Genomic DNA, 22,570 nt, shown 5'->3' with positions numbered 1-22,570 from the left:
AGTTTCCTTCAATAAATCGATTGTTGCGTTGGCTGTATGGCATGTAGCGCCGTCTTGTTGGAACCAAAGGTCGTCCACATCAACTTCGTCCAATTCAGGCACGAAAAAGTCATTAATCATGGCTCTATAGCGCTCTCCATTGACTGTAACATTATGGCCGGCTTCATTTTTAAAGAAATATGGACCAATGATTCCCTCTGCCCATAGAGCACACCAAACAGTGACTTTTTGAGGATGTAACGGCGTCTCAGCAATGGCTTGTGGATTATGTTCACTCCATATGCGACAATTTTGCTTATTGACATACCCATTCAACCAAAAGTGAGCTTCATCGCTGAACAAAATTTTCTTCGATGCGTCGCGCGAACCGAATCATTATTTTCGTAATAAATTTGCACGATTTGCAAACGTTGTTCAGGTGTAAGTCTATTCATTATGAAATGGCAAACCAAACTGAGCATAAATCAAGTGACAGCTGTCAAAAAGACCATCTACGAAAAAAGTAGTGCCAAATTGAAAACCTAACCTCTAAAAAAACACCCTATATTATAAGAAATATTACCTTTTTCTTTCATTTATTATAATGAAACTAATAAATTATAAGTTTAATTTATTTTTGATTAAATTATTTAGCAGCAATCGTTCTTCAGCAATTTTTGTATGGCAAAAATAAACTCGAAGGATTGCCACTGCCTGGCGAAGGGCGACCGCTATTAGAAACTTTTTTATCATTCAACGTTTCTTTCTTACAATGAGTTTAGAGCCCGGGCATTACCAAATGATAGACGCGCACAAGCGCATTCGACTTCAGTGGTATTTTTTCTATGAATAAAATTAGCTGTATAATCTGCGGCACTACGATATTTAGATCAAGTCCTTTTAAGCTTATTTTTTTCTTGAACAAATAACTCCACCTTTTTCTGGGTTTGTTTGAACGCAATAATTCTGCTGAACATCTTACAGTTGCCCGAGCTTCGATTTCTTTCTGAGCAACGTTGACACCACATTCCATTCTTTTGTGGTCCAGCAGAATTTGTCAGCTTTTTTTCTTGTTTTTTGTTTTTTTGTTTTATATATGGAACTTCTTTGGGACATATGACACGAATTTTAATCTTAGGGAATCGGAAGAAGGGAGTTCAAATTTTCGGATCTTGACTTTGATAAGTATTGATGGAATTTCAGCTTTATTCCTTCTAGTGTACCGAGTCATTGTTGCTGAATAATTAGAAATAAAATAAAACGAAATTTGTGTTCGCTCTGGTATTTTTTACGCCGTAGCGAGTGCCGCGGGGTTAGCTCGTCCGCAGTAGTTTATGGACATAATCTTTGCTAAATAGTTGTACGGTTCAGTGTACATATACATACGAGTAACTATAACAAATATTTATATACTTGTACATACAGGAAAAAAATATTGCATTAATTCTTATTCCTTAAAAGAAATTTTACTTACGTGCAAAAGAAAAATAAATTCCAAGCAGCACTTTAACATTTAATAAAGAGCTGCTGGCAAAGAATATTTCTAAAAACACCTTAATTTAAAACATTTTCTTATATAAGTATAAACACAACTTTCCTATTTCGATTCAATCTTTTCAAAATTCTCATTCAATCTATCCATCTCAAGAAATCTCCAAAGCCGTTTCATTTAATCAATCAACTCAACTATATTTACTCCCACCACAAGTCACCTTCAGCATCCATTTCAATTAAACAACTCAAAATTAAATGAAACTTGTGACGCATTTCATTCTGGGCAGCAGGTCATTTCAGTTAGTAGCCAACCGATACTTGAGATATTCCCCTCTTCTGGCAACGGAGTTTATGTTATGTCGTTGAGCGAATTGCAAGCAAATTAACAAAAAAAAAAAAAAACGAGTCCTAAAGAATTATAAAAACAATTAAGGTCTAGCAAACAAACTTCAATTATGAAGTATGCGAAAAAGAAAAGAATATATATACCTATATATATTGCGTGGGGCATTTATGGTATGAAATAGCTAGTGAAAATATACAGGGAAGTTGCTTTCGCTAAGTGAAATCAAAATTCTAAGATAAAATCAAAATCATGCCACCAACCCGTAAGGCAAGGTTGTCTCTTCACTATCGACCTAGACGCCTTTATGAGCCATTTGACCTTGTACCACACTCGAGCTTGACTTGTTTACACTAGCACAGAAAACAAACTCTGTGACATATCACGCTGAAATTTGCCATGTAAGCTTATAACAGTCCTACCAAAAAACAAAAAAATTTATTTTTGCCATATGTCATCCGCGGACCGTTTTATTGATAACGTTTCGTTCATATTTGAGCAGAAGGTATTATGGGCAAATCTCCAGGCGCTCTAAACTGTGAATATTCAGCTCATGTGTAAAGTGAGTATTTTTGTACGGAAGTGAAACATTCGGCCGAACGGTCGGCCAAAAAATACTTAGAGAAGGTCAAGGTTGCGCGAGCTAGCAGATGCGGATATTATCATACATGGGACGTCGCAAAAACAACTGCCCAGAACCGTGTACGATGAAAGAATCTTGTAAAATAAAAAGTTACACGGCAGATGGTGCTCTCGAGTTACTGAGATCAAATCTCTGATTACTTCATTATTCTTATTATTTAATCTAAACTCTACAGTTCTCACCAGCCTTAAGCGCTAACCTGCTTGTAAAGCCGATTTTTGAGGTATGCCTTGTAGTGCGCATGCTCTGCAGCCCTCCGGAGATGGTAATGTGAACGATCAAAAATTATTTAAGGATTACTATTGAACTTAATTAATTTTCAGTGATTTGTTTTAATATATATGCATACGTATATTTGAAAAATGCAATTGACAAAATAATTATAAATAAACAAAACTCCAGCAAATTTCAATTCACCCCAAATAATGATACGTTCAGAGCTTTCCATTTATTCTTGGATATAGTAGTTCACAAAAATAGTTGCTTCCACATGTCATAAGTGTCCTTGGCGAAAAAAGTGCCCGGTTGGAACTCTAATGTCCGATATACTTTAGTATATCCTGTAGGATAAGTTGGGCGTTGGCCAAAAAGTAGGGAGCTGATAATTTAAATATATGAAAAATTGTTTTATAGAGTTGGAATTATTATATTTTTAATATTTAATTCTTACACTCACCCCTTTTTCATGAAATCAAATACAAATTTTGTATACTGCCGGATCATAGCTGCACTATTCTCGGAATGTTTGAGGGCGCTAGGGCTCATCTCAAATAAATACATTAAGTCATCCATGTGTTCAACGCGATCTAAATTGAGGCAAGCAAGGAATTATTAAACTTTCAGTTTGTAAAATCACAATCGAAGTGGAGGCAGGTAAAGCGAGTGAAAAATAGGAACTGTAATATAAATTAAATAAATAGAAGGAAATCGTAGAAGCATTACAAATAAATGGAATGAAATGAAATAAAATAAAAGAAAACGAAAGGAGGAGAAATGAAATAAAATTATTTGAAGTGAACTGAAATGAGACTAAATTTTTTATGAAAAGAATTGAAATGAATTGAAGTGAGATGATATATTGAAATTAAATAAAATGGAATTTTGTAAGGAAATTAAATGAACTGAAATGAAATTAAATGAGCGGGAATGGGATGAAGTTTAAAATGAAATGAAGGTAATTTGATCTTCAAATGAAGCGAATAGAAATTAGATAAAATGAGATTTTAATTAAAATTTGATGAAATTATGAAATGAAATGAGCTAAATTTTTGAAATTATATATAATATATGAAATTTTAAAATTAAATGGACCTTGAAATGAAATTAAGTAAAATAAAATGAAATTCTGAAATGATACGAAATCAAAAAAAAAGAAGTGAGGTGAAATATTGAATTAAAATGAACTAAAATTAAACGAATCGAAAAGGGGGTAAATTTTGTAAAAAAAAATAAATGAAATTTTAAATTAAATGAACTGAAATGAGATAAAATTTTGAAATTACGACAAATTTTTAATTGACGTGAGAATTGAAACACAGTTAAGTAAATGAGATGCAGTTGAATTGAGATGCAATTTTGAAATAAAATAAAATGAAACAAACTGAAATTACATGAAATTTTCAAATGAAATTATATGAAATTGTGAAATGAAGTGAACTGAACTGAGAATCATTTTTGAAATAAAATGAAATTTTTATATGAAATAAACTGAAATGAAATGGAATCTTCAAATGAAATGAAATAAAGTGGAATACAATTTTCTTGAAATAGTATGGAATGAAATGTATCGTAATGACATGCAATTTTGAAATGAAGTGGAATGAGGTGAAATGAACTGAGATGAACAGAGATGAAAACAAATTTTGAAATAAAATTAAATTAAGTAAAATGAAATGAAATTAAAAAAAATTAAATGAAGTTTTGATGTAAAATAATATATACTGAAATGAGAGGAAATGAGCTAAGATGGATGAAATGGAATGAAAAATAAAGGAATGAGGTTTTGTAATGAAATGAAATGAAGTGGGCTGAAATGAAATTGTATGGAATTTTGATACGAAATGAATTAACTAAAATGAAATAAAAATTTCAAAAAATGTAAAATGAAATGAAATTAAAAAAAAAAATGGAAGGAAATTTGGAGCGAAATAAAATAAACTGAAGTGAAATGAGATTTTCAAATGACTTGAACAATGAAGTGGAATGAAGTAAAATAAAGTACAACCAAGTAATCTTCAAATATATGAAATTAAATAAATCGCCATCGCTTTCAATTTTTAAATGAAGCGCTCTGAGATAAGGTGAAATTTAAAATAAAATAAAATGAAGTAAGTTACAATTAACTGGAATAAAATTTTGAAACAAAATGAAATGGGGTAAATTTAAATTAACAGGAATAAAACTGATTAAAAAGGACCGTTCCCTTAATCTATCTTGCTTATTTCTCCACCCAAAACATTAGGTTTAAATATACATCAAATTAAGACCAAGTCTGGGTGCGTAATGATATATGAAAGGTAAGTTTACTTTCCGAATTATGCCTGGAGTGTATTTTCTCTATTTCAGACGTTCTCTGATAAAATTGGATGCAAAGGTATGGAACGAAATAGCATAGAATGGAAAGAAGTAGAATGGAATATAGTGAAAGGAAACGGAGTGAATTAGAAGAAAAATGAAGAATAATAGCAAAGAATAATGAGAAATGAAATAAAAATCACTGGAATAAAAGAAATTAAATAAATTATCTATAATATAAAGGTGAATGTCTGTACGTTGTCCGCGCATCACTACGAAACGACAACACCAAATGACGTAAAAATTTGTATACATTTATATTTTCACCCAATGAAGGTTATGGGTATGTTTTTATGATGTACTTCTCTTTCCACAGCCCCCAGGCCGCGCCACCACTCTCATTCGTCACTAATAATCGAATATTTGCTTAAATTTAATCTAAAAAATCTTAGTTTTTCCTATTTCCCATTATTTATAGCACACTCTAGACTTCATAATCCGCATAAGCTGTTCAACTATGACCCAAATGCAAAGTTCAAAAACGATTTGAGATAGAAAATTAATAAAAATAATTTTGCTGACAATTTTTCTTATTGATTGTTTTGATTTTATTCAGCGAGGCATAGCAACGGATGCCGGGTATTGTAATATAGGGTTTTTCAGTAAGAGCGCTTCAACTTTTGAACTTTTTTGAATAAAACACAAACGGCTTGACTTTTTTAACTAATTTTTTTTTTATTATCGAGTATCTTTTGCATGACCACCGAGTGCATGTTTTACGAAGTCCAATCGTTAAACCCAATTTTCGACCACTCTTTTGCATAAATCGGCCGAAATTCCAGCAATTTCGCGTTCAATATTGGCTCTGAGCTCACAAATCGTCGCCGGCTTGTTACTGTAGACCAATGACTTCACATAACCCCAAAACGGGACGGTTAAATGGACCGTAAAATGGCCGTAATGCTCTTAAAGTAGCAGCAACAGAACGATTATTTTCATAAAAAATTTGCACGATTTGCAATCGTTGCTCAAGTGTGTAGCGTTCCATGATGAAATGTATACTAATGAAGTTTACAAATGACAAGCGAAAAATAAAAAATATTGCGTCGTTCGCCCTCCCTATCGGAAAAAAGTTGAAGCGCACCTATTGAAAACCCCTATATTATGGTTATTAATAAAAAAATATTTTCTAAGAAATTATTGTTTGTAATTCTTTTATATACATACATTAGGGTGTCCCAGGCTACAAGGGGGAATTTTTTTTTCGGAATTTCAATACGCATACCCTTTATTTTTTTTCCATTTGACTCTAAAAACTTAAATATAAAATATTATTGAGATCGGATGTCATTAACCCGTGCCGACTTGAAGTCAAACTTTAAGTTTAAAAGTTAGTATGAAAGCTATAGGCTCACAATAGAGAAAGGTTTAATTGAATTTTTAGATTAATTAAATAAATAAAAATAAAACACATATTTCGAATTTATTTTCTTTTTATTATAAAAGGGACATCAATCATCGAATTTTCTTTTCAAAGTTTGCTTTTTACAGTCGGGATATACCTGTCTGTGTTCTTGTACGCAACGTAATAAAAATTGTTTTTGCTCCTCTTGAACAGTGATCAAACCATGGAACTCTTGCATTAACTTAACCGCTCTTTCTGCCGTATCATTAACTGCTTTCAGTCCTAGCAGCTTCTTTTTAGCCTGTAGAAAAGAATCATCATTTGAAGAGGGGCACTTGTTCAGAAAACTGTCGGCAATCTGGAGTCGATTAAACAAGAATTTGAAGAAGAAGACGAAGTCATCAATGCTTCTCTCTGAAATTAAAACAGATAGATCAGTTATCAATTATACCTATTAGCAAACTTAGTCGTAGAACAAAATCAAAGCTTAAATAACGTACCAAAAAATGGGCTACAGAGTTCTTCTTTGGATGCAATGTAACGTTTATTGTGGGCTGTTGGGTTTTCTCTAGTTAAGTTAGCAATCATTTTTACTTTAGTTTCTAGATCGTCATCATAATCAAATAAAGCCAGAATAGATACTTCATCTGTCAAATACCACAAATGCTGGCAAAACTTCTGCAAAGCTGCTTTTGAAATGCTTTTGTCTATTGTTTCGTAATTTTTCATGGCCTTCAAAAAACACAAATCCTGATACGCCGCCTTTACTGCTAAAATACATTGGAGCCAGGGTTTTACGTAGGATGTCATGTGCTTTTGAAATGCTTTTGTCTATTGTTTCGTAATTTTTCATGGCCTTCAAAAAACACAAATCCTGATACGCCGCCTTTACTGCTAAAAACAAGATAGCTTTTCTATACAGCTTTGTTTTTTCTCGGGATCGATATTTTTCCAGTTTTCTCGGAATTTCTTCAATAATGGGATGTCTGGGATTGTAGTTACTTGACTGATTTTCGCTTCAAACGCGCCTTTAAGTACTAATTCGTAAACGTGACGACGACAATCAAAAATAAGCACTTCTCAACCCAGTTTTTGTTCGAAAAGCACACATGCTCCATTTATGCGGCCTGTGTTAGAAGCAGTAGTATCACAACAGAGAATCTGCGCTTTGTCTTCAAGGTTCCAGCTCGTAATAGCATCCCAAACTGCGTCTGCCGGTTCCCTTCCTGTCGAGCTATCCAATTTAGGAACAGCAATAATTTGTTCTTTATTATCGTAGGTAATAACTACCGGTAGGCGTTCTTCTTTACTTTTACGTGAATCTACAGCTGGCAACAGTTTTCCGTCCCAGTGGACAGCTACCGTGTCCGGGACCTTGTTTTGAAAATCAATTTTTATAGCTTCAGCCCGTTCTTTTCGCATTCAATTATAAAGACAGAATCCCTCACACTTAACTGACACCTATCTAATGCGGCAACTAACTTGGGAGTTATGATATTTTTCCGCATAGAAGTTTTATCGGGCTGAGAGGAGGCTTCTCTTGCGCTGGGCCTATTTTCTTCCAATTCTATTATTTCAGAATCAGAAGATGACTTTTCTAGTGGTGGTTCGCAAGTTGATGTTGATGGTGCTAAGGATGAAAAATTTTTAGCACGTCGCTTTTCCTCCTCGATGATTCTAAGGCGCGTCCTTTCCTCTTTTTTTGTTAGTTTTTTGTCCACTCCGGCTAAGTGACCGGGCCGACCTGGTTCTCTTTGGCGCTGCAAGAAGATCTTACCTTCATTTATTTTAATCGATTGAAGAGCATTGGCCTGTGCGATGTCAAACAAATTGTTTAAGTTTGAAACAAACTCCTGTCGACGCTGTTCAAACACTTCTTGAGTTTTTTTCGCATTTTTTTGCGATTCTCTCCAAACTTGGTATAAGTTAACTAGTTTCTTAACACAGTTAGATATTGATTTGGTCATTATACGTGCCTTTTCCCAATAAATAATACACTCACGAATTGTGAGATTTGCACTTTCATTGACACTTAAGTTCACTTCACGAATATTATAGAACAAAACTGCCAGTACTTGCCCGTTAGAGGGAAGTTTAGAACCGGTAATTTGATGTTTTACGTCCCCTATTAAAAATATCTCCTTTTTGGAACTTCGTAACTCCACTGACATGTTGACTACACGAAAAACTCGCGATTACTAATAAAACAAACAAGTAATTACACGCAATCAATCCGACAGTTCGCGCGCGCCGTACTATACAAGTACCGTTAGGTTTCCGCGCAACTCGGCACGGGTTCCCGTGATTCTAAATAGACGAAACTTTATTTTTAGATGTTTTGAGACCATTCAAACCAAATAAGAGGGTATGCGTTAAAAAAAAACACTTTAATTTTTTTGGGACACCCTAATATACATGTCCTAAATCCCTCAAAACTACTCCCACGCGAGAGGGGAAGCGGGTTAAAGCTAGTATATAGTAAAATAAAATGAAATGAAACGAAAGGAAAAAATATTTTTAAATTATTTAAATGTATTTCTCTAGTGAAATAAAATAAGAAAATATTAAGCGTGAAATGTTAGAAACAATAATCTATATTAAATTAAATAAACCGATAAGACGAAGAAAAAAATAGAAGACTAGATAATGAAGATAAATTTAATGAAATTAGGCGAAGAGAAGTTGAATAAAAAATATATTGTGATCCATAATTAAAAACACTACTACTACACTTACTACTTTTCACTAACTCACCCGGTTTTATGGGATAGTTAAGATTGGTAAACTCTCCTCTAAACTCAAAGCTGTAAGGAAATACTTTAGTATGTGGCGCCGCTAACTCCGCCAGGTGTTGCGCCCCGAAGCGAATAATTGCATCCGAGAAAAAGTCGCATAGCCGTGCCAAGTTGTTGTTATCGAGGCTTGTAAAGTTCTTTAAGTAACGCTCCCTCAATGCCACGCTAATTTCACTCAAATTCCCCTTATGACCAGCATACATAAATACAGCAGGTGCCAACTTTTCAAACTCTTCATAGAACTGTCGCTCTAACCTCGAGTCTCGCATAATATCCACAGCCGCTTGACAAAATTCACCATTTGTAAAGCCTAGCAAAATAGGCACCTTAGAAAATTCGCCACGTTGCAAACTCTCAAAAGGCGGTTCAGTAAGAAAACGTTCCTGACCAAAGTCATTTTCAATAACCGGCAAAAAAATATAAATTGGATTATCTTTGCCGAATTCGAAGATGCTACGCAACGTTGAAGCAATTTCGCAACCGTTAAATCGCTGCAAGCAATTCAAGATCTCTGTTTCATTCATTGCATGCGTACAATTCAAAACACGCGCCTGTTTGCGCATCAGCTCCAATTGTGCGCGTTGCGGCAGTGACTTCTGAGGTGGCACTGAGCCACTCATTATGATCGCTTTGTGAAAAAGACCCTGTGACATAGGCGATACCAAATGTAGACTTACGCTCAGTGCACCAGCACTATAACCCATGAGTGTGATATCTTTAGGGTTGCCACCGAATAGTTGTATATATTTTGCTACCCAGCGAAGTGCGTGCACTTGGTCTTTGAAACCAGCATTGCCGGGTACTTCGCGTGTGCCGAGTTGCAGGAAGCCAAGTGTGCCGAGACGGTAATTGAATGTTACAACTACCATCGGCTTGGATAGCAGATAAGCGGGACTGATAAAGGAACTTAGTGAGGATCCGATATAAAGCCCACCTGGATGAATGAAGACAAGTACAGGCTGTGAGGCTGTTCCAATAACCTGCAGTGAAAAAGTATTTTACCTGAGTTGTCGGGGTATATTCACTTTTAAAACTCACAGTTGGCGTGTAAATGTTCAGTATGAGGCAATCCTCTGAAGCATTTGTGGCGTAAATAGAAGGGCAATCGTGTCCATCGTAGCGTGCATCGATAAATGAGGGTAATTCTTCTATTGGCTTGGGATCCTGAAAATAAAAAAAAATCCTTATATTTTATGTTGTTTCTGGAATAATAATCGCGAAATCGCACACCCAGAAAATTGGGCTAATTTATTCTGAAGTATTATATTATTTATAAATACATTTAGTTTGCTAAACCTGAATGACTGTTGCTCGATTTTATTGAGACTATGAGGTCAAGGGTTGGTGCGTGACTACCATTCGGAATTCATAGAGAGAACGTCGGTTCGAATCTCGGTGAAACACCAAAATTAAGAACAAAACAAAAAAAAACATTTTTCTAATAGCGGTCACCCCTCGGCAGGAAATGGCAAACCTCCGAGTGAATTTCTGCCATGAAAAAGCTCCTCATAAAAATATCTGACGTTCGGAGTCGGCTTGAAACTGTAGGCCCTTCAATTTTGTGGAACAATTTCTTAAGAAAAGAATTGAAAATCATAAAAAAAAATTAAATTTGTTAAACAAAGATTCCTTGGTGAGCTTGATTAGTTGGGAAATTCAAATTTCTCTTTGAGAATCTGCACTAGGTTTAAGAGGAAGTGCCTTACTCCAGAAATTGAAAATGATAAATAGAAGAAGATTCTATTTCTAATCCCATCCTGTGCCACGATAAGGTTTAAAAAACGTTATTCTGTTTTTGTTTTTTTTTTTTTTTTTTGATTTTCCAAAGTCAATTAGGGGTAGCTGACCAGTGAGACCTCTTGAAGGTTGCTAGACAATGCGAGAAAGAAAACTGGTTCCAATTACGTTTCTGAGTATGTTAAAATTTAATTTCTTATTTAAACGATTTTGAGCCCATCCATTATAAATTCTTAAGCTTCAGAATTTCCTCAATCTTTTTAATTCAATTCCATTCTAATCATTCTTTTTGCACTTCATTTCGCTTCACTTCTTTTCGTTGCATTTAATTTAGTATTACACTTTGCATTAATTTTTGGGATTCTTTACTTCGTGTAGGGAAAATCAAATTTGTTAATTAACTACCTTTAGACATCTTTCTTAGTAGAGAAATTCGAATTTTTCTTTGATATTCTACAATAGGTTCAAGAGAAATCCAATGGGATTCCTGGATATATGGAAGAAGATTCAATTTCAAATAATTTTTTTGTTTTAGTATTGAGTAACGTGAATCCGTTTAAATTCACGTCGTTTAATTTTTGTATGGAGTTATCTTAAAATTGCTACAAATTATAAAAGAGAGATAGAAAAAGTGGCCCACGAAGCCTTATTGTTAAAAGCCACGTACTCTCCACATTGTTCGAGATTCTTCAACATTAGCTTGTAACAGAGAATAAAATACAGGGTGGCGCACGAATCGTGCTACAAAAACAAAACGTAATAACTTTTTTTCCGTGTGAGTAATCGGCTTTTTTTTTTTTTTTATTTTGCAGATTAGTATTTAGATTTACAAAAAATGGAGGCTTGGGATACCGAAAAGAGGATTTGGATAGTGCAGCGGGACCATGCTTTGCAGTCCATCATTTCCGTCCAAAGGGAATTTAGGCGGGAGTTTGGCGGCACTCCCCCGAGCAGATGGACCATTATGAGGCTGGTGAACATGTTTGCTGAATCTGGAAGCATCGCACGCTGACCGTACCATCGAGATCCGCATGTTCGGGTCGAAGCCACAATCGCGGCTGTAGCATCGTCAATTCAGGCAAATCCAAGAGTTTCGACTCGTAACTTGTCGGCGCAAATTGGAGTTAGCAGACGGTCATTGCAGCGGATAGTTCATGATGACTTAAACTTGTTTCCGTACACAGTTCAAATCACAACCAAATTAAACCCTCTGGATTTGCCTATTCGCCTGGAATTTTGCCAAAAAATTATTGAAATGGCCGAAGAAGACAACAACTTCATAAATTGCTTTTTTATGTCTGATGAGGCCCATTTTGATCTAAACGGCAATGTAAACAAGCAAAATTGCCGTATATGGAGTCAATCAAATCCGCAAATACTCCATGAGATGGAACTGCACCCAGAACGAGTCACAGTGTGGTGCGCAATTTCATCAAGGTGCATTGTCGGGCCGTACTTCTTCGAAGAAAACGGTGTAACAGCGACTGTAAATGGGGGCCGTTATTTAAACATGTTGAAGGAGTTTTTTTATCCAGAACTGCGGCGAAGACGTATCCCTTTTAACAGCATTTGGTTCCAGCAAGATGGAGCAACTGCACATATAGCCAGACCGGTTATGGAGGAGCTCCAACGAAAATTTAGAAATAAATTGATATCCAGAAATTCCACTTTCCGCTGGCCCCCAAGGTCACCTGACCTCACTGCACCAGATTTTTTTTATGGGGTTATCTCAAACAAGAGGTGTATAAAGCAAAACCAAGTAATTTGACTGAATTGAAGCAGTCAATCACAACAATAATTGAGGCGATCCCGACTTCAACCCTTCAGTGCGCAATGAACAATTTTCTCATCAGGTGTCGCATATGCGTGAATGAGCAGGTCATTTACGTTCTATTATTTTCAAAACTAATTAGTTACATAAAATAAAATTGAATTATCTTTACAATAAAAAAAACAAAAAGTTAAATACATTGATTAGAAAAAAAGTTATTACGTTTTGTTTTTGTAGCACGATTCGTGCGCCACCCTGCATATAAAATATAGAATATCATAATCAAGAAATTGTAAGGGAAAATGGCGGGGGCAAAGTTGTGAGAGTAACCTTGGGTGCTCTTTACAGTTTCGAAATTGTTTGAGTATATAGTCAAAGACAAAATATACTTTGTTGTTAAACATTTGTTATGTCCCAATCAACATGGGTTTATTCCGGGCAGATCTACATTAACAAATTTAGCTGTCTATACGGAGGACTGTTTGGAAACATTTCAAAGAGGTTTCCTAATGGATGCAATCTATACAGATTTCTGTAAGGCTTTTGATAGAGTATATCTCCCAATTTATTGCTAAACTTGAGTGTTTCGGCTTTAACTCTCAATTTCTTAAGTGGTTAATTTCCTATCTCAACAATAGGCTCTGTGTCGTTCGACTTGATAATGTATCATCTTATTCTATTATTGCTTCGTCTGGTGTTCCCCAAGGTAGTATCCTAGGTCTGCTACTATTTATCCTCTTCATTAACGATATTTCTTTCTGTTTTTCATTGTGTAATTTTCTTCTATAGGTGGAGGATTTAAAAATAAATTTTGAAATTAAATGTCCAGAAGATTCATCCATTCTCCAGTGTGAGTTGAATAACTTACATATATAGTTGGTGTATGCGTAATCATTTGTTCCTAAGCATTAGTAAATGTCATTATACTTCGTATGCGAAAGTTTTTAATGTTGTTCCAACAGCTTACTACATCTCGAACTCGCCGGTTAAACCAATTTATTAGTGTATTAAAGGACCTGGGTGTTTATTTTGGCTCCAAGCTCAATTTCACTACCCACATAAACGTTATTCTTTCTAAATCGCTCGGAATGTTAGCCTTTATTCGTCGAAATAATTCTTCGTTTTCTAATCCCTATACTCTCAAACTATTGTACTCGTCCTTAGTTCTTTCCAGGTTAGAATATGCGGTATTCGTTTGGAGACCATTTCATGCAGTCTATATTAATAGATTAGAATCTTTTCAGAGAGCTTTTGTGTGTTTGCTTTTCGCTCGATGAAATTCGTTGATCCCAGCCCGTCTTATCGGGCTCGTTTCTTATTAATAAATCTAATGTTCTTAGAGTCTAGGCGTATTCTGTTGTCGATGTGTTTTGTCTTCGATATTTATGCGGGTTCAATAGATTGCCCATATCTTCTCAATAAAATTTATTTTAATATTTCCTCACGCATTCTCCATTGTAATGAACTGTTTGTGGGTATTGCTAAAACTGTTTATAGAATGAATGCTCCTTTTAGAAGGATGCTAGCTGAATTTAATGCTTATTTTTCTTCCTTAGTCTTTGATTTCTCTTACTCTAAGTTTACTTTTAAGAAGTTACTTATAAGAACCTAATTTTCATCCACCTATGTAATAGTCTGTAAGCCTCTTGTTTGTTGATTAAATAAATAAATAAATAAGTACGTCATAGGGGACTTGACAGCACAATTATAAGCGCTCATTTCATACGTATTTCGTACCCTCTTCAAATCAATTGGCAGTGCAGTGGCATGGGCAAGGGCTGCATTGATTTTTTTGATATGAGTAACACAATCTCAGTTTTATCCGACCTCTGCTGTAGACGAACCGCTGTTATCGCCCTTATTATCTCAGCAAATCAGTTGATTCCCTCAAATTCGCTGAGAGACGATTAGCACTTTGATATTGGGCACACCTTTGCATTCTGTACTTATTGGCGCGCCACAGCGCAACCTAATATTCATGCATGCCGTTAATAATCTGTCAAAAATTCCTTATGCACACACATCTGCAGACAAACTAACCGAGACTTTCATAAAAAACTTTCACGCCATGAATTTACATGAGGTTGGGCTGCAAGACTTCGATGTTTTAATCCAAATTTCTTTTTCATTATATAGGACTGGTGCAATTTTCACTTTGCTTTTTTCACATTTGAGACATTTTTTTTAATGCACTATATATTTCGAAAAAAAAAGTTGCGAAGCTCCAGCCCTGGAAATGCTATAACTTTTACGTTTATGAAAACAGTATGAAAATAAAGTTTCAATGAGTTCCAAAGTGCTTGGGGTTGATGGTACAAAAAGGATACCTTAGGGGAGTATAATCGTTTTCAATAATCGAATTAGGTGAAAACGACTTCGATGATCTAAAAGGCATTAAAATGAAATGTAGAACTCTTCAAATGTGATATGTATATTGACTTATTATCTTTGAAAATCGGATGTCAAATAATCAAATTATAATAAAAAAACCATTTCGGTGATTTTTAGCAACACAGAAAAAATGTTTGTTTATGATGCTGAAATCTTCTCAACATTAACGTAAGAAACAGCGATTGACTCTTACAATTCTTTTCAACCCAGTCTCATGGGCAGCTGAAAAGTATCAGCACGTTTCTTAAAAATATTGCTTGTTGGAAAATATAAATCTTCTTCTACTGAAGCTTCGAGCGTGTCAATGCAGTAGTCCATCTAGGGAGGTCAAAAGCTATTCGATTGCCCGATGCTTTTATTTTAAATTGTCAAAATTCTATAGCATTGTACTGACTGTTTACGCTAAACGGGGCTAGGGAAAATATCTATCTTGTCATTTATTATAAACAGATTGGTTAAAGAGCAAGAGAGCGGAAATAACACAACTGAATTTTTTAATTGAAATTCATTTTTTATTCCAATAAAAAAAATATCCATGAATATGAATTTTTGTTGTTGATAGACCTTCCAAACGAATCTTTCCATTGAAGAAAAAAAAAAACAAAATACAAATTATATTGGCTTGTAAAGAATTGACCGATCAAAATACAATTTTTTCTACATTCAAATGTTAGACGAAATATTAAGATATTAAATTTTGGATTCCGTTACTGGCTAACAGGTTTCTCTTTCAATACTTCTCCACCAACTTGCTTGCTTAACAATTTTATAAAGAATACTTCGATGATACTTCTTTTGGAGTTCATCAATTACTTCATCCATTACAAGGAAAGTATACGAAAAAGATAACGGCTTAGAATATATTATCAAAATATTTATCATTCAGTACAGGCACATATCTCTATACAGATATCTATATCAAGACAGGGCTTCCTTGGACCCCATTTACTTGCTTGTTTCTTGTCATGAAAAAAGTTCAATGTTGTTGTAGAAATCAATTAACCTCTTAAACGAAAATGACGAGTCCAGCTCGTAAACTTTCCTGAACAAACTGACAATATCTATACATACATACATACATACGAGTAAATATAACAATAAACATTCATATAAATATCTGAAACAAATATTATTTTTAATAATAGCAAATTATTTTAACAATAAAACCGTAAGCTTCTATTTCAATCCCTCCTCTTAAAACTAAGAAATTTAAATCGTCTTCCACAGCAGTGCTGACTGAAAATAAATTGTCATTCAAAGCGTTAATATTCTTTCCATAACAGATTTATAGTAATTCCTATGCATATCAACTTTCTATGTAGCTTTACCTTAAATCGCAGCTGCCCAATCGGTGGCTTCACGTAGGGTATTCCACGAAATGCAAAATATTTCTCACCGGTCCAGCTCTCATTAAGCACGCCTTCAACCGTAATCTTCCGCTGCTCGACAAAGAATTCCTTTTTAATAGTCTCACCAATGCCCGACGCAGATGAGCTTACTTGTGCTCGACAATTAAGCAAAGCCAGCCAATGAAGTAAATTAAATAATATGAGACATTTTATTAGAAACATTATGGCGAGTGTGCATGCACTTGAAAACAAACGAAAAAAAAACGAAAAATTAAGAGAAACACACAGCGTCAATGCTTGTAGTCGGCACTTGCGTTGATAGTAAACTGAGTTTCTTTTTTAAATTTAGCTGCAAGCTGAGCCTAAAATTGTCGGTTTGAGCGATAAGAGTGCGTTCTGGTGGTAAAGAGTTTCAATGTGGCGAAAAAAGCTTTAGTATTTATTTATTATTTTATATACAAATATTGGAACTTTTTTCTTATTAATTTTAGTAATTGAATATGTGGGTGTTAATATATTGTAATATAAAATACTTAGAACAAAACATATTACAGTTATATGAATACTGCCTTAAGTGAAAGCAAATTAATTTTAGCAAATTTAGTAATTGAATTTTTAGCTATATAGTTTAAATATAGTTCATCCTTTTTAAACAATCTTACAAATAAAAAATTTAAAATGTGTGCCGATTTAAAGTAATTAAATATTAAATTTAAAATAATTTAAAAAAAATGTTAGATATTTTTCGGCCTGAATTTTTAGAAATATTTCGAGTATGCAGTTTTATAGCCTATTAAATTTTGGTATAACAAAGTGCAAGTGTCATGTAGCCCAAAAATCGAAATGATTTTTGACAATTGTTTTGATGGCGATGTTAGGCGTTTTCTTTAATTTTAAAAAATTTCGAGCATTCGTTTTCACCCGTGCTTATAGAAATTTTTCTAAAAAACATCATTAAAAAACGTGAAAATTGAATGAGTTTTAATAATGCGAGTTCAAATTTTCTTCCATTCAGATTCATATAATGGTTTTCTTTTTTGCTTTAAAACATTTCTAGAATGTGAGGTCAAACTCATCCTTTGAGATAAAGCACACATCATGAGTAAAAGTTAATTGGCTCGAAGATTTTTTTTTTGCATAAATATTGCTCAGCTCGGTTTGCAAACATGTGTGAAATGTGCGTTCAAACTCTTCTTTTGAGATCAAGCTCATAGTTATGATGAGTGAAAGCTAATTTGAGTGGAACTGAAAGTGGTCGAACAATGTTCTCTTTCCCTCGGCAAACTACTACGATTTTTAAAATAGTCTGCGAGAAATAATGAATCGTCCTACCATCTGGCTCACCTATGCTTTAAATACTCGCTCTTGATCTTAAGTACAATGAGCTGTGAATATTTCCGTCCATTCACAACACCATTTTATTCCATTGCATGCCTTTTGTGGTATGTCGACCTTCTTTTGGGTTTCTAGCATCTGCAGATCGAATAATTCCTATCTATCTGGGTCTCTTTCTTTTCCTAGTGGGCTGTATAATTTTCTCCTCACTAACATCACCTTTTTCTCTTTTTAGTGGTATCACCGCGTACCCGTACTTTAAGCTCAGCGCGATATGCTTAGCCTAAAATAATTTACAGTGCACCGAAATAAGTAAATCTCGTTCAAATTAATCTCATGGCGACAAACTGAACTCCATTCATGCCAGCGTACGGCGAGTAATGTTTTGAAGAGCAAATTAAATTGAATTAAAACTATGCGATTTGTTTCTTCCTTTATGAATGTTCATGCACAGATGTGTGTATATGAACTATAATATTATCGCTTCAACACCCGTTACTCGTATGTCTGGTGTGAAAAACATTTAGTTTCTTTATTTATACACTATCGTTAAGCGATCAAATTAATGTGTTCTCATTTCATTCCAGCAATTAAAAGGCATACGAACTAGTATTGCCACCAGCCGCCACTTTAGTTTTTATAGTTTATAGTTTATTTGATTTTGCTTTGCTTATTATATTTCGTTCAACATTTATAAGTGATTTTGTTTATTTGCTTTTGCTTTTGCATGAACTCATAGCCTAAGCATGCAGCATCCCTCAATCGTTTCAATTGGTTTCTCATATTCTTCCACTTGTGTAATAAAATTCTAAATAAACTTTCAACACTCCACACTTTTTGCTTTGTAGTATGAAAATACATAACCAAAATACTACCACTACATAAACAAGAAATGTACACGCACACCAACTGAAGTAGGCATCAAGTATGCACAGGGTGGTCCATGCAATGCATTGTATTTAATCATATGATCCTGACAAAAAGTCTATGTCACATCGCGGAACGAAATAAATCGCTTTACACTTGAGCAACATTGGACAATATTACAAACTTATTTCCGAATTCAATGTTGTGTTGTTTGGGCGTCCATTGAAAATAATATTTTATGAAGAAGCGCATTTTGATCTCGGCGGCTATAGTAACAAGCAAAACTGCCACATCTGGAATCGGAAAACCCGCACATGATCATCGAGAAGTCAATTTTTACTCTGAGAGTGACTGTTTATTGATGATTTTGGGGTGTTGACATTAATTTTTCTACTGAAAACGCCATTTTGGTCATTGGTTAAAATCTATTTTTATCACTTTGCTAAAAAACCACAGGCTAAAAATGCAATGAGTATCGGTTAATCAACTTAACGAATCAGTCTTTACAATTTTTTTTACATAGTTGAATATATGCTAAGATACAGTGCAACATGACAAGCTATTTAAGGGGGGAGCCTGGTTTATGAGGTCTAAAAATTGCATCTCTTTGCGATTTTTTTTTTTTTTAAGGAAAAAATTAATTTAGTACTGCAAAGTTTTTTCTATCTTTTAATGAACATTTAAAAAGTATAAAAAATTTTTGTACTGGTTAAAATAAGTTAATAAAAATGTTTAACATAGAAATTAGTAGAGCGCTGCAACGCTGGAGTTTCCAACTGGCGTACAAGATACAGCTCGTAATTATTATCTAAAGCAAGAAATTCAGATGGATTTCCAATTATCATGATTTTTTATTCTAGATGAACTAAGAAAACTGAGAGAAATTCCAAAATTTCAACTTTTTGGAGGTTTTAAAGAAAAAAAAGCCTTTCTATAAAAAAAAATTGACTTCAACTTGGTATAAAAATTTTGAAAAATTTTTTTTATCTATTTTGTTAGTTCAAATAGAAGAGAATTTAATACTGAAGGGAACAAGCTATGATTCATTTCAAAAGTTTCATTAGTTTTTTTTCATTCATGTACGCCAATTCAAAGAAATCATAAAAATGAAAAGTCGAGAAAAGAAGATAAAATTTGTACTATAGCTGTCCGGTCACAGCGTAACTACCTAACGCTCGCCTACCTTTGGCTTTGTATCTACGGAAATATTGAGAATTAGGCTCTGTAATTTTGTGTGAATATTCTGAAATATATTAGGAATCGCTTAAAATGAAAAAAAAATTGATTTTTTTGACCTTATAAACCAGGCTCCCCCCTTAATGTGATACAATCACTTGACATCGCGGAAAAAGAGTTCCGCTAATTGAAACCAAGCCGCAGAGGTTAGAAATATAAACGAAATGCAATGGATATTGAAATATTGAAGGGCGTTAGGCAGAGGTGTGTATTCTCACCCCTTTTATACAATATTTAATCCGAAGCACTTTAGGAATGCTGATAACACGATACTTGTTACGGACAGTAGAAAGGTCTGCAAAGCCTCTTAGGAAGGTTGGTGACTAGAGCAACAAATACAGCATCAAGATCAATGCCACTAAGACTAATTACATGGCTGTATGCAGAAAAAATATTTACAATAATTTAATCTTACCGACACAAGGTGAACCAATGATACCTTGATGTTCGATTTATGAGAACTAGGACTGTACCGAAGAAATTAGGACTCGATTGGAAATAGCAAAATCAGCATTCTGCTATAAAAAGTGATCTGCAGTCATCAAATTAAAATGCAACTAAAAATTCGTTTTATCAATTACGTACTTTTGTATAATATAGAGATAAGGACCCTTAAAGTTGCTGATATGAATAGTAAAGAAGCCTTTGAAATGTGGGTATGCAGGCAAATGTTGAAAATATCACGAACTGATCACTTTTCAACAGTGACGTTCTTCACACAATAAACCGGAGTAGGCCACATCCTATGGCAAGTTCAAAATGTTACAACTGATCCAGGAAGTTAAAATAGAAAGAAGATGAAGTAGAACGAAGAAATCCAATATCATGGGTTCGTAATATTAGACACTGGACAAGCATAGGAAACATCAGAGAGTTGTGGAATGTGGCAAGAGATAGCGAAGCTTTCAACGAAATCACAAACTTTATATTGTAAATTGTAATTGAATTATAATGCTACTTGGATTGTACAATATCTTACATTCGAAAAAGAACATGCAAGAAAGAAACGGTAAACACTACAGAGCCCTGTTAAATGATTTGTTTGTAGACAAAAATGGAAGATATGGACATGTACGATTTTTGGATGGCAAGCCAGGCCACATAGCCCATGCCACAAGCGATCTTTTGCGCGTTAAGTTCGTTAATTGTCGTCTTAGCGATTCCGGGCTTCCACAAACTAAACTGACAACACTATCGAAACTACCAAAGGTTTAAGAAGTAAACAAAATCAGAAAAATATGCGTGTCAACTAAGAGCTTCTACATACATATATACTTTCTATACCCCCAAGACTAAAACATTGTCTTCTTAAAAGTGTTACTACGCGAAAAGCGTACTAAAATGTAGGTATCCATTATTTCTTTATGAAAAAAAATGTCGTCTTAAATATCTGCATGACTTAAATAAAAATTGGATATTCCTTGCTGTACAGTTTTCATATAATAAGCATTTTGGATTCATGAGTTTATAGAGTGGCAGTAAGAAAACATTAAACTGAATTGTATGGCTTAATATAATATGACTGCTATTATATCAATTTATGCATAGGATTTACGTCTGCTAAGCAACAGGCATTCTGTTAAATTGGTACGCACGATCCGAACTCTCAAATTCATTTTACATTCATTTGATATGCAATGAAAGTTGTTTTTGTTTTCTTGCCTATGACACGTTTGCGTGGTATCGTTATTACGGGTAATTGTCAAAGAAAATGCCAATCCAAAGTCATAATCGACGGAGAGAGCAAGAGTGGGAAAAGTAACCAAAATAGCAGGTGTTGAGTGGCAAGCATCGATTTACTATACAGATGTTTATTTACATAATGGTTATCATTAGCAGGGCACTGATACTCATAAAATCATTGTTGTTGCTGCGCCTGCAGTTATGACAACTTCAGAAAATGTGTACGGTTAAGAGGGGTGATATATAATTACATATAATACGTGGTGATATACAAAACGAGAAGGTGACAAACAATGTTTTCGCAGTCTGTACATAGGCGTTTAACAGAACCGCATACTTTCATCATCTGTTTCTGTAAGGAAACGCATTGCTTGGCTTGCGGAAAGTCGAGTCTCTGCTTTGCAAATTTCTTTAAAAGAATGACCGGAATGTAATAGAATATCTTTGAACCATTTTTAGAATGTTTGTGTGCCTGCGTGTCTGTTAGGACTCACAAATCTCCAAAATTAGTGAATAGATTTTTATGGGACTTTAAATTGCGACTAGACACCAACCTCGCTTAGAAACTCTAAACAACGAAATTTTTTCTAAAAAGAAAGATTAGAAACTCTTTATTGCTATATTGAAGTAGATATCATTCCATTCTTGAACTCAACACATATTTAAACTAATTCTTTAACGGAAAACAAAACTTTTTTTAGGAAAAGATAGATTTGACTTAAGTCATTTATGTAACGCATTCTGACCAAGTTTATACAAAAATTAAAGAAAAAGTGCGTTGATAAAATTTGCATATACAAAATATTAACTAATATTTAGTTAATTCCCACATTTTTTAAACTACAGCACAACGACGGGGTATTGAGTAAACCAATTTCTCACATCGCTGCTTCGGTATCTTCAGCCACGCATCTTAACAATTTCCCAAAGTTGCTGATTGTTTCTTAGATTTTCTACAGGATCGAGGTCGAGGGACTGAGCTGACCATTACATAGCCCCAATTTTAATTGAGTGAAGCCAATCCTTGG

At 34.3% G+C, this 22,570-nt stretch overlaps 1 protein-coding gene across 1 annotated transcript; it reads right to left on the bottom strand.

Moving 5' to 3' along the window:
- Window positions 1-2,809: 2,809 nt before the first annotated feature.
- Window positions 2,810-16,730, bottom strand: LOC128869580 (juvenile hormone esterase-like). The gene is made up of 5 exons (XM_054112150.1): window positions 16,401-16,730; window positions 10,212-10,337; window positions 9,133-10,153; window positions 3,136-3,265; window positions 2,810-3,057 (listed from the first exon to the last, which is right to left on the bottom strand). The coding sequence occupies exons 1-5, from the start codon at window positions 16,641-16,643 to the stop codon at window positions 2,928-2,930; spliced, it is 1,650 nt and encodes a 549-aa protein (XP_053968125.1). The 5' UTR covers window positions 16,644-16,730; the 3' UTR covers window positions 2,810-2,927.
- Between the last annotated feature and the right edge of the window lie 5,840 nt (window positions 16,731-22,570).

Source organism: Anastrepha ludens, chromosome 2, assembly GCF_028408465.1.
Source record: "Anastrepha ludens isolate Willacy chromosome 2, idAnaLude1.1, whole genome shotgun sequence".
Taxonomy (NCBI): domain Eukaryota; kingdom Metazoa; phylum Arthropoda; class Insecta; order Diptera; family Tephritidae; genus Anastrepha; species Anastrepha ludens.
This window is presented reverse-complemented; position numbering and strand designations above follow the sequence as displayed.

Coding starts and splice junctions, on each gene's coding strand:
- LOC128869580 (XM_054112150.1), bottom strand. CDS start 16,643: ATGTTTCTAATAAAATGTCTCATATTATTTAATTTACTTCATTGGCTG. Junction 10,154..10,211: donor TGAACATTTACACGCCAACT/GTGAGTTTTAAA, acceptor TTTTCACTGCAG/GTTATTGGAACAGCCTCACA. Junction 3,266..9,132: donor TAACTATCCCATAAAACCGG/GTGAGTTAGTGA, acceptor GCCTCAATTTAG/ATCGCGTTGAACACATGGAT.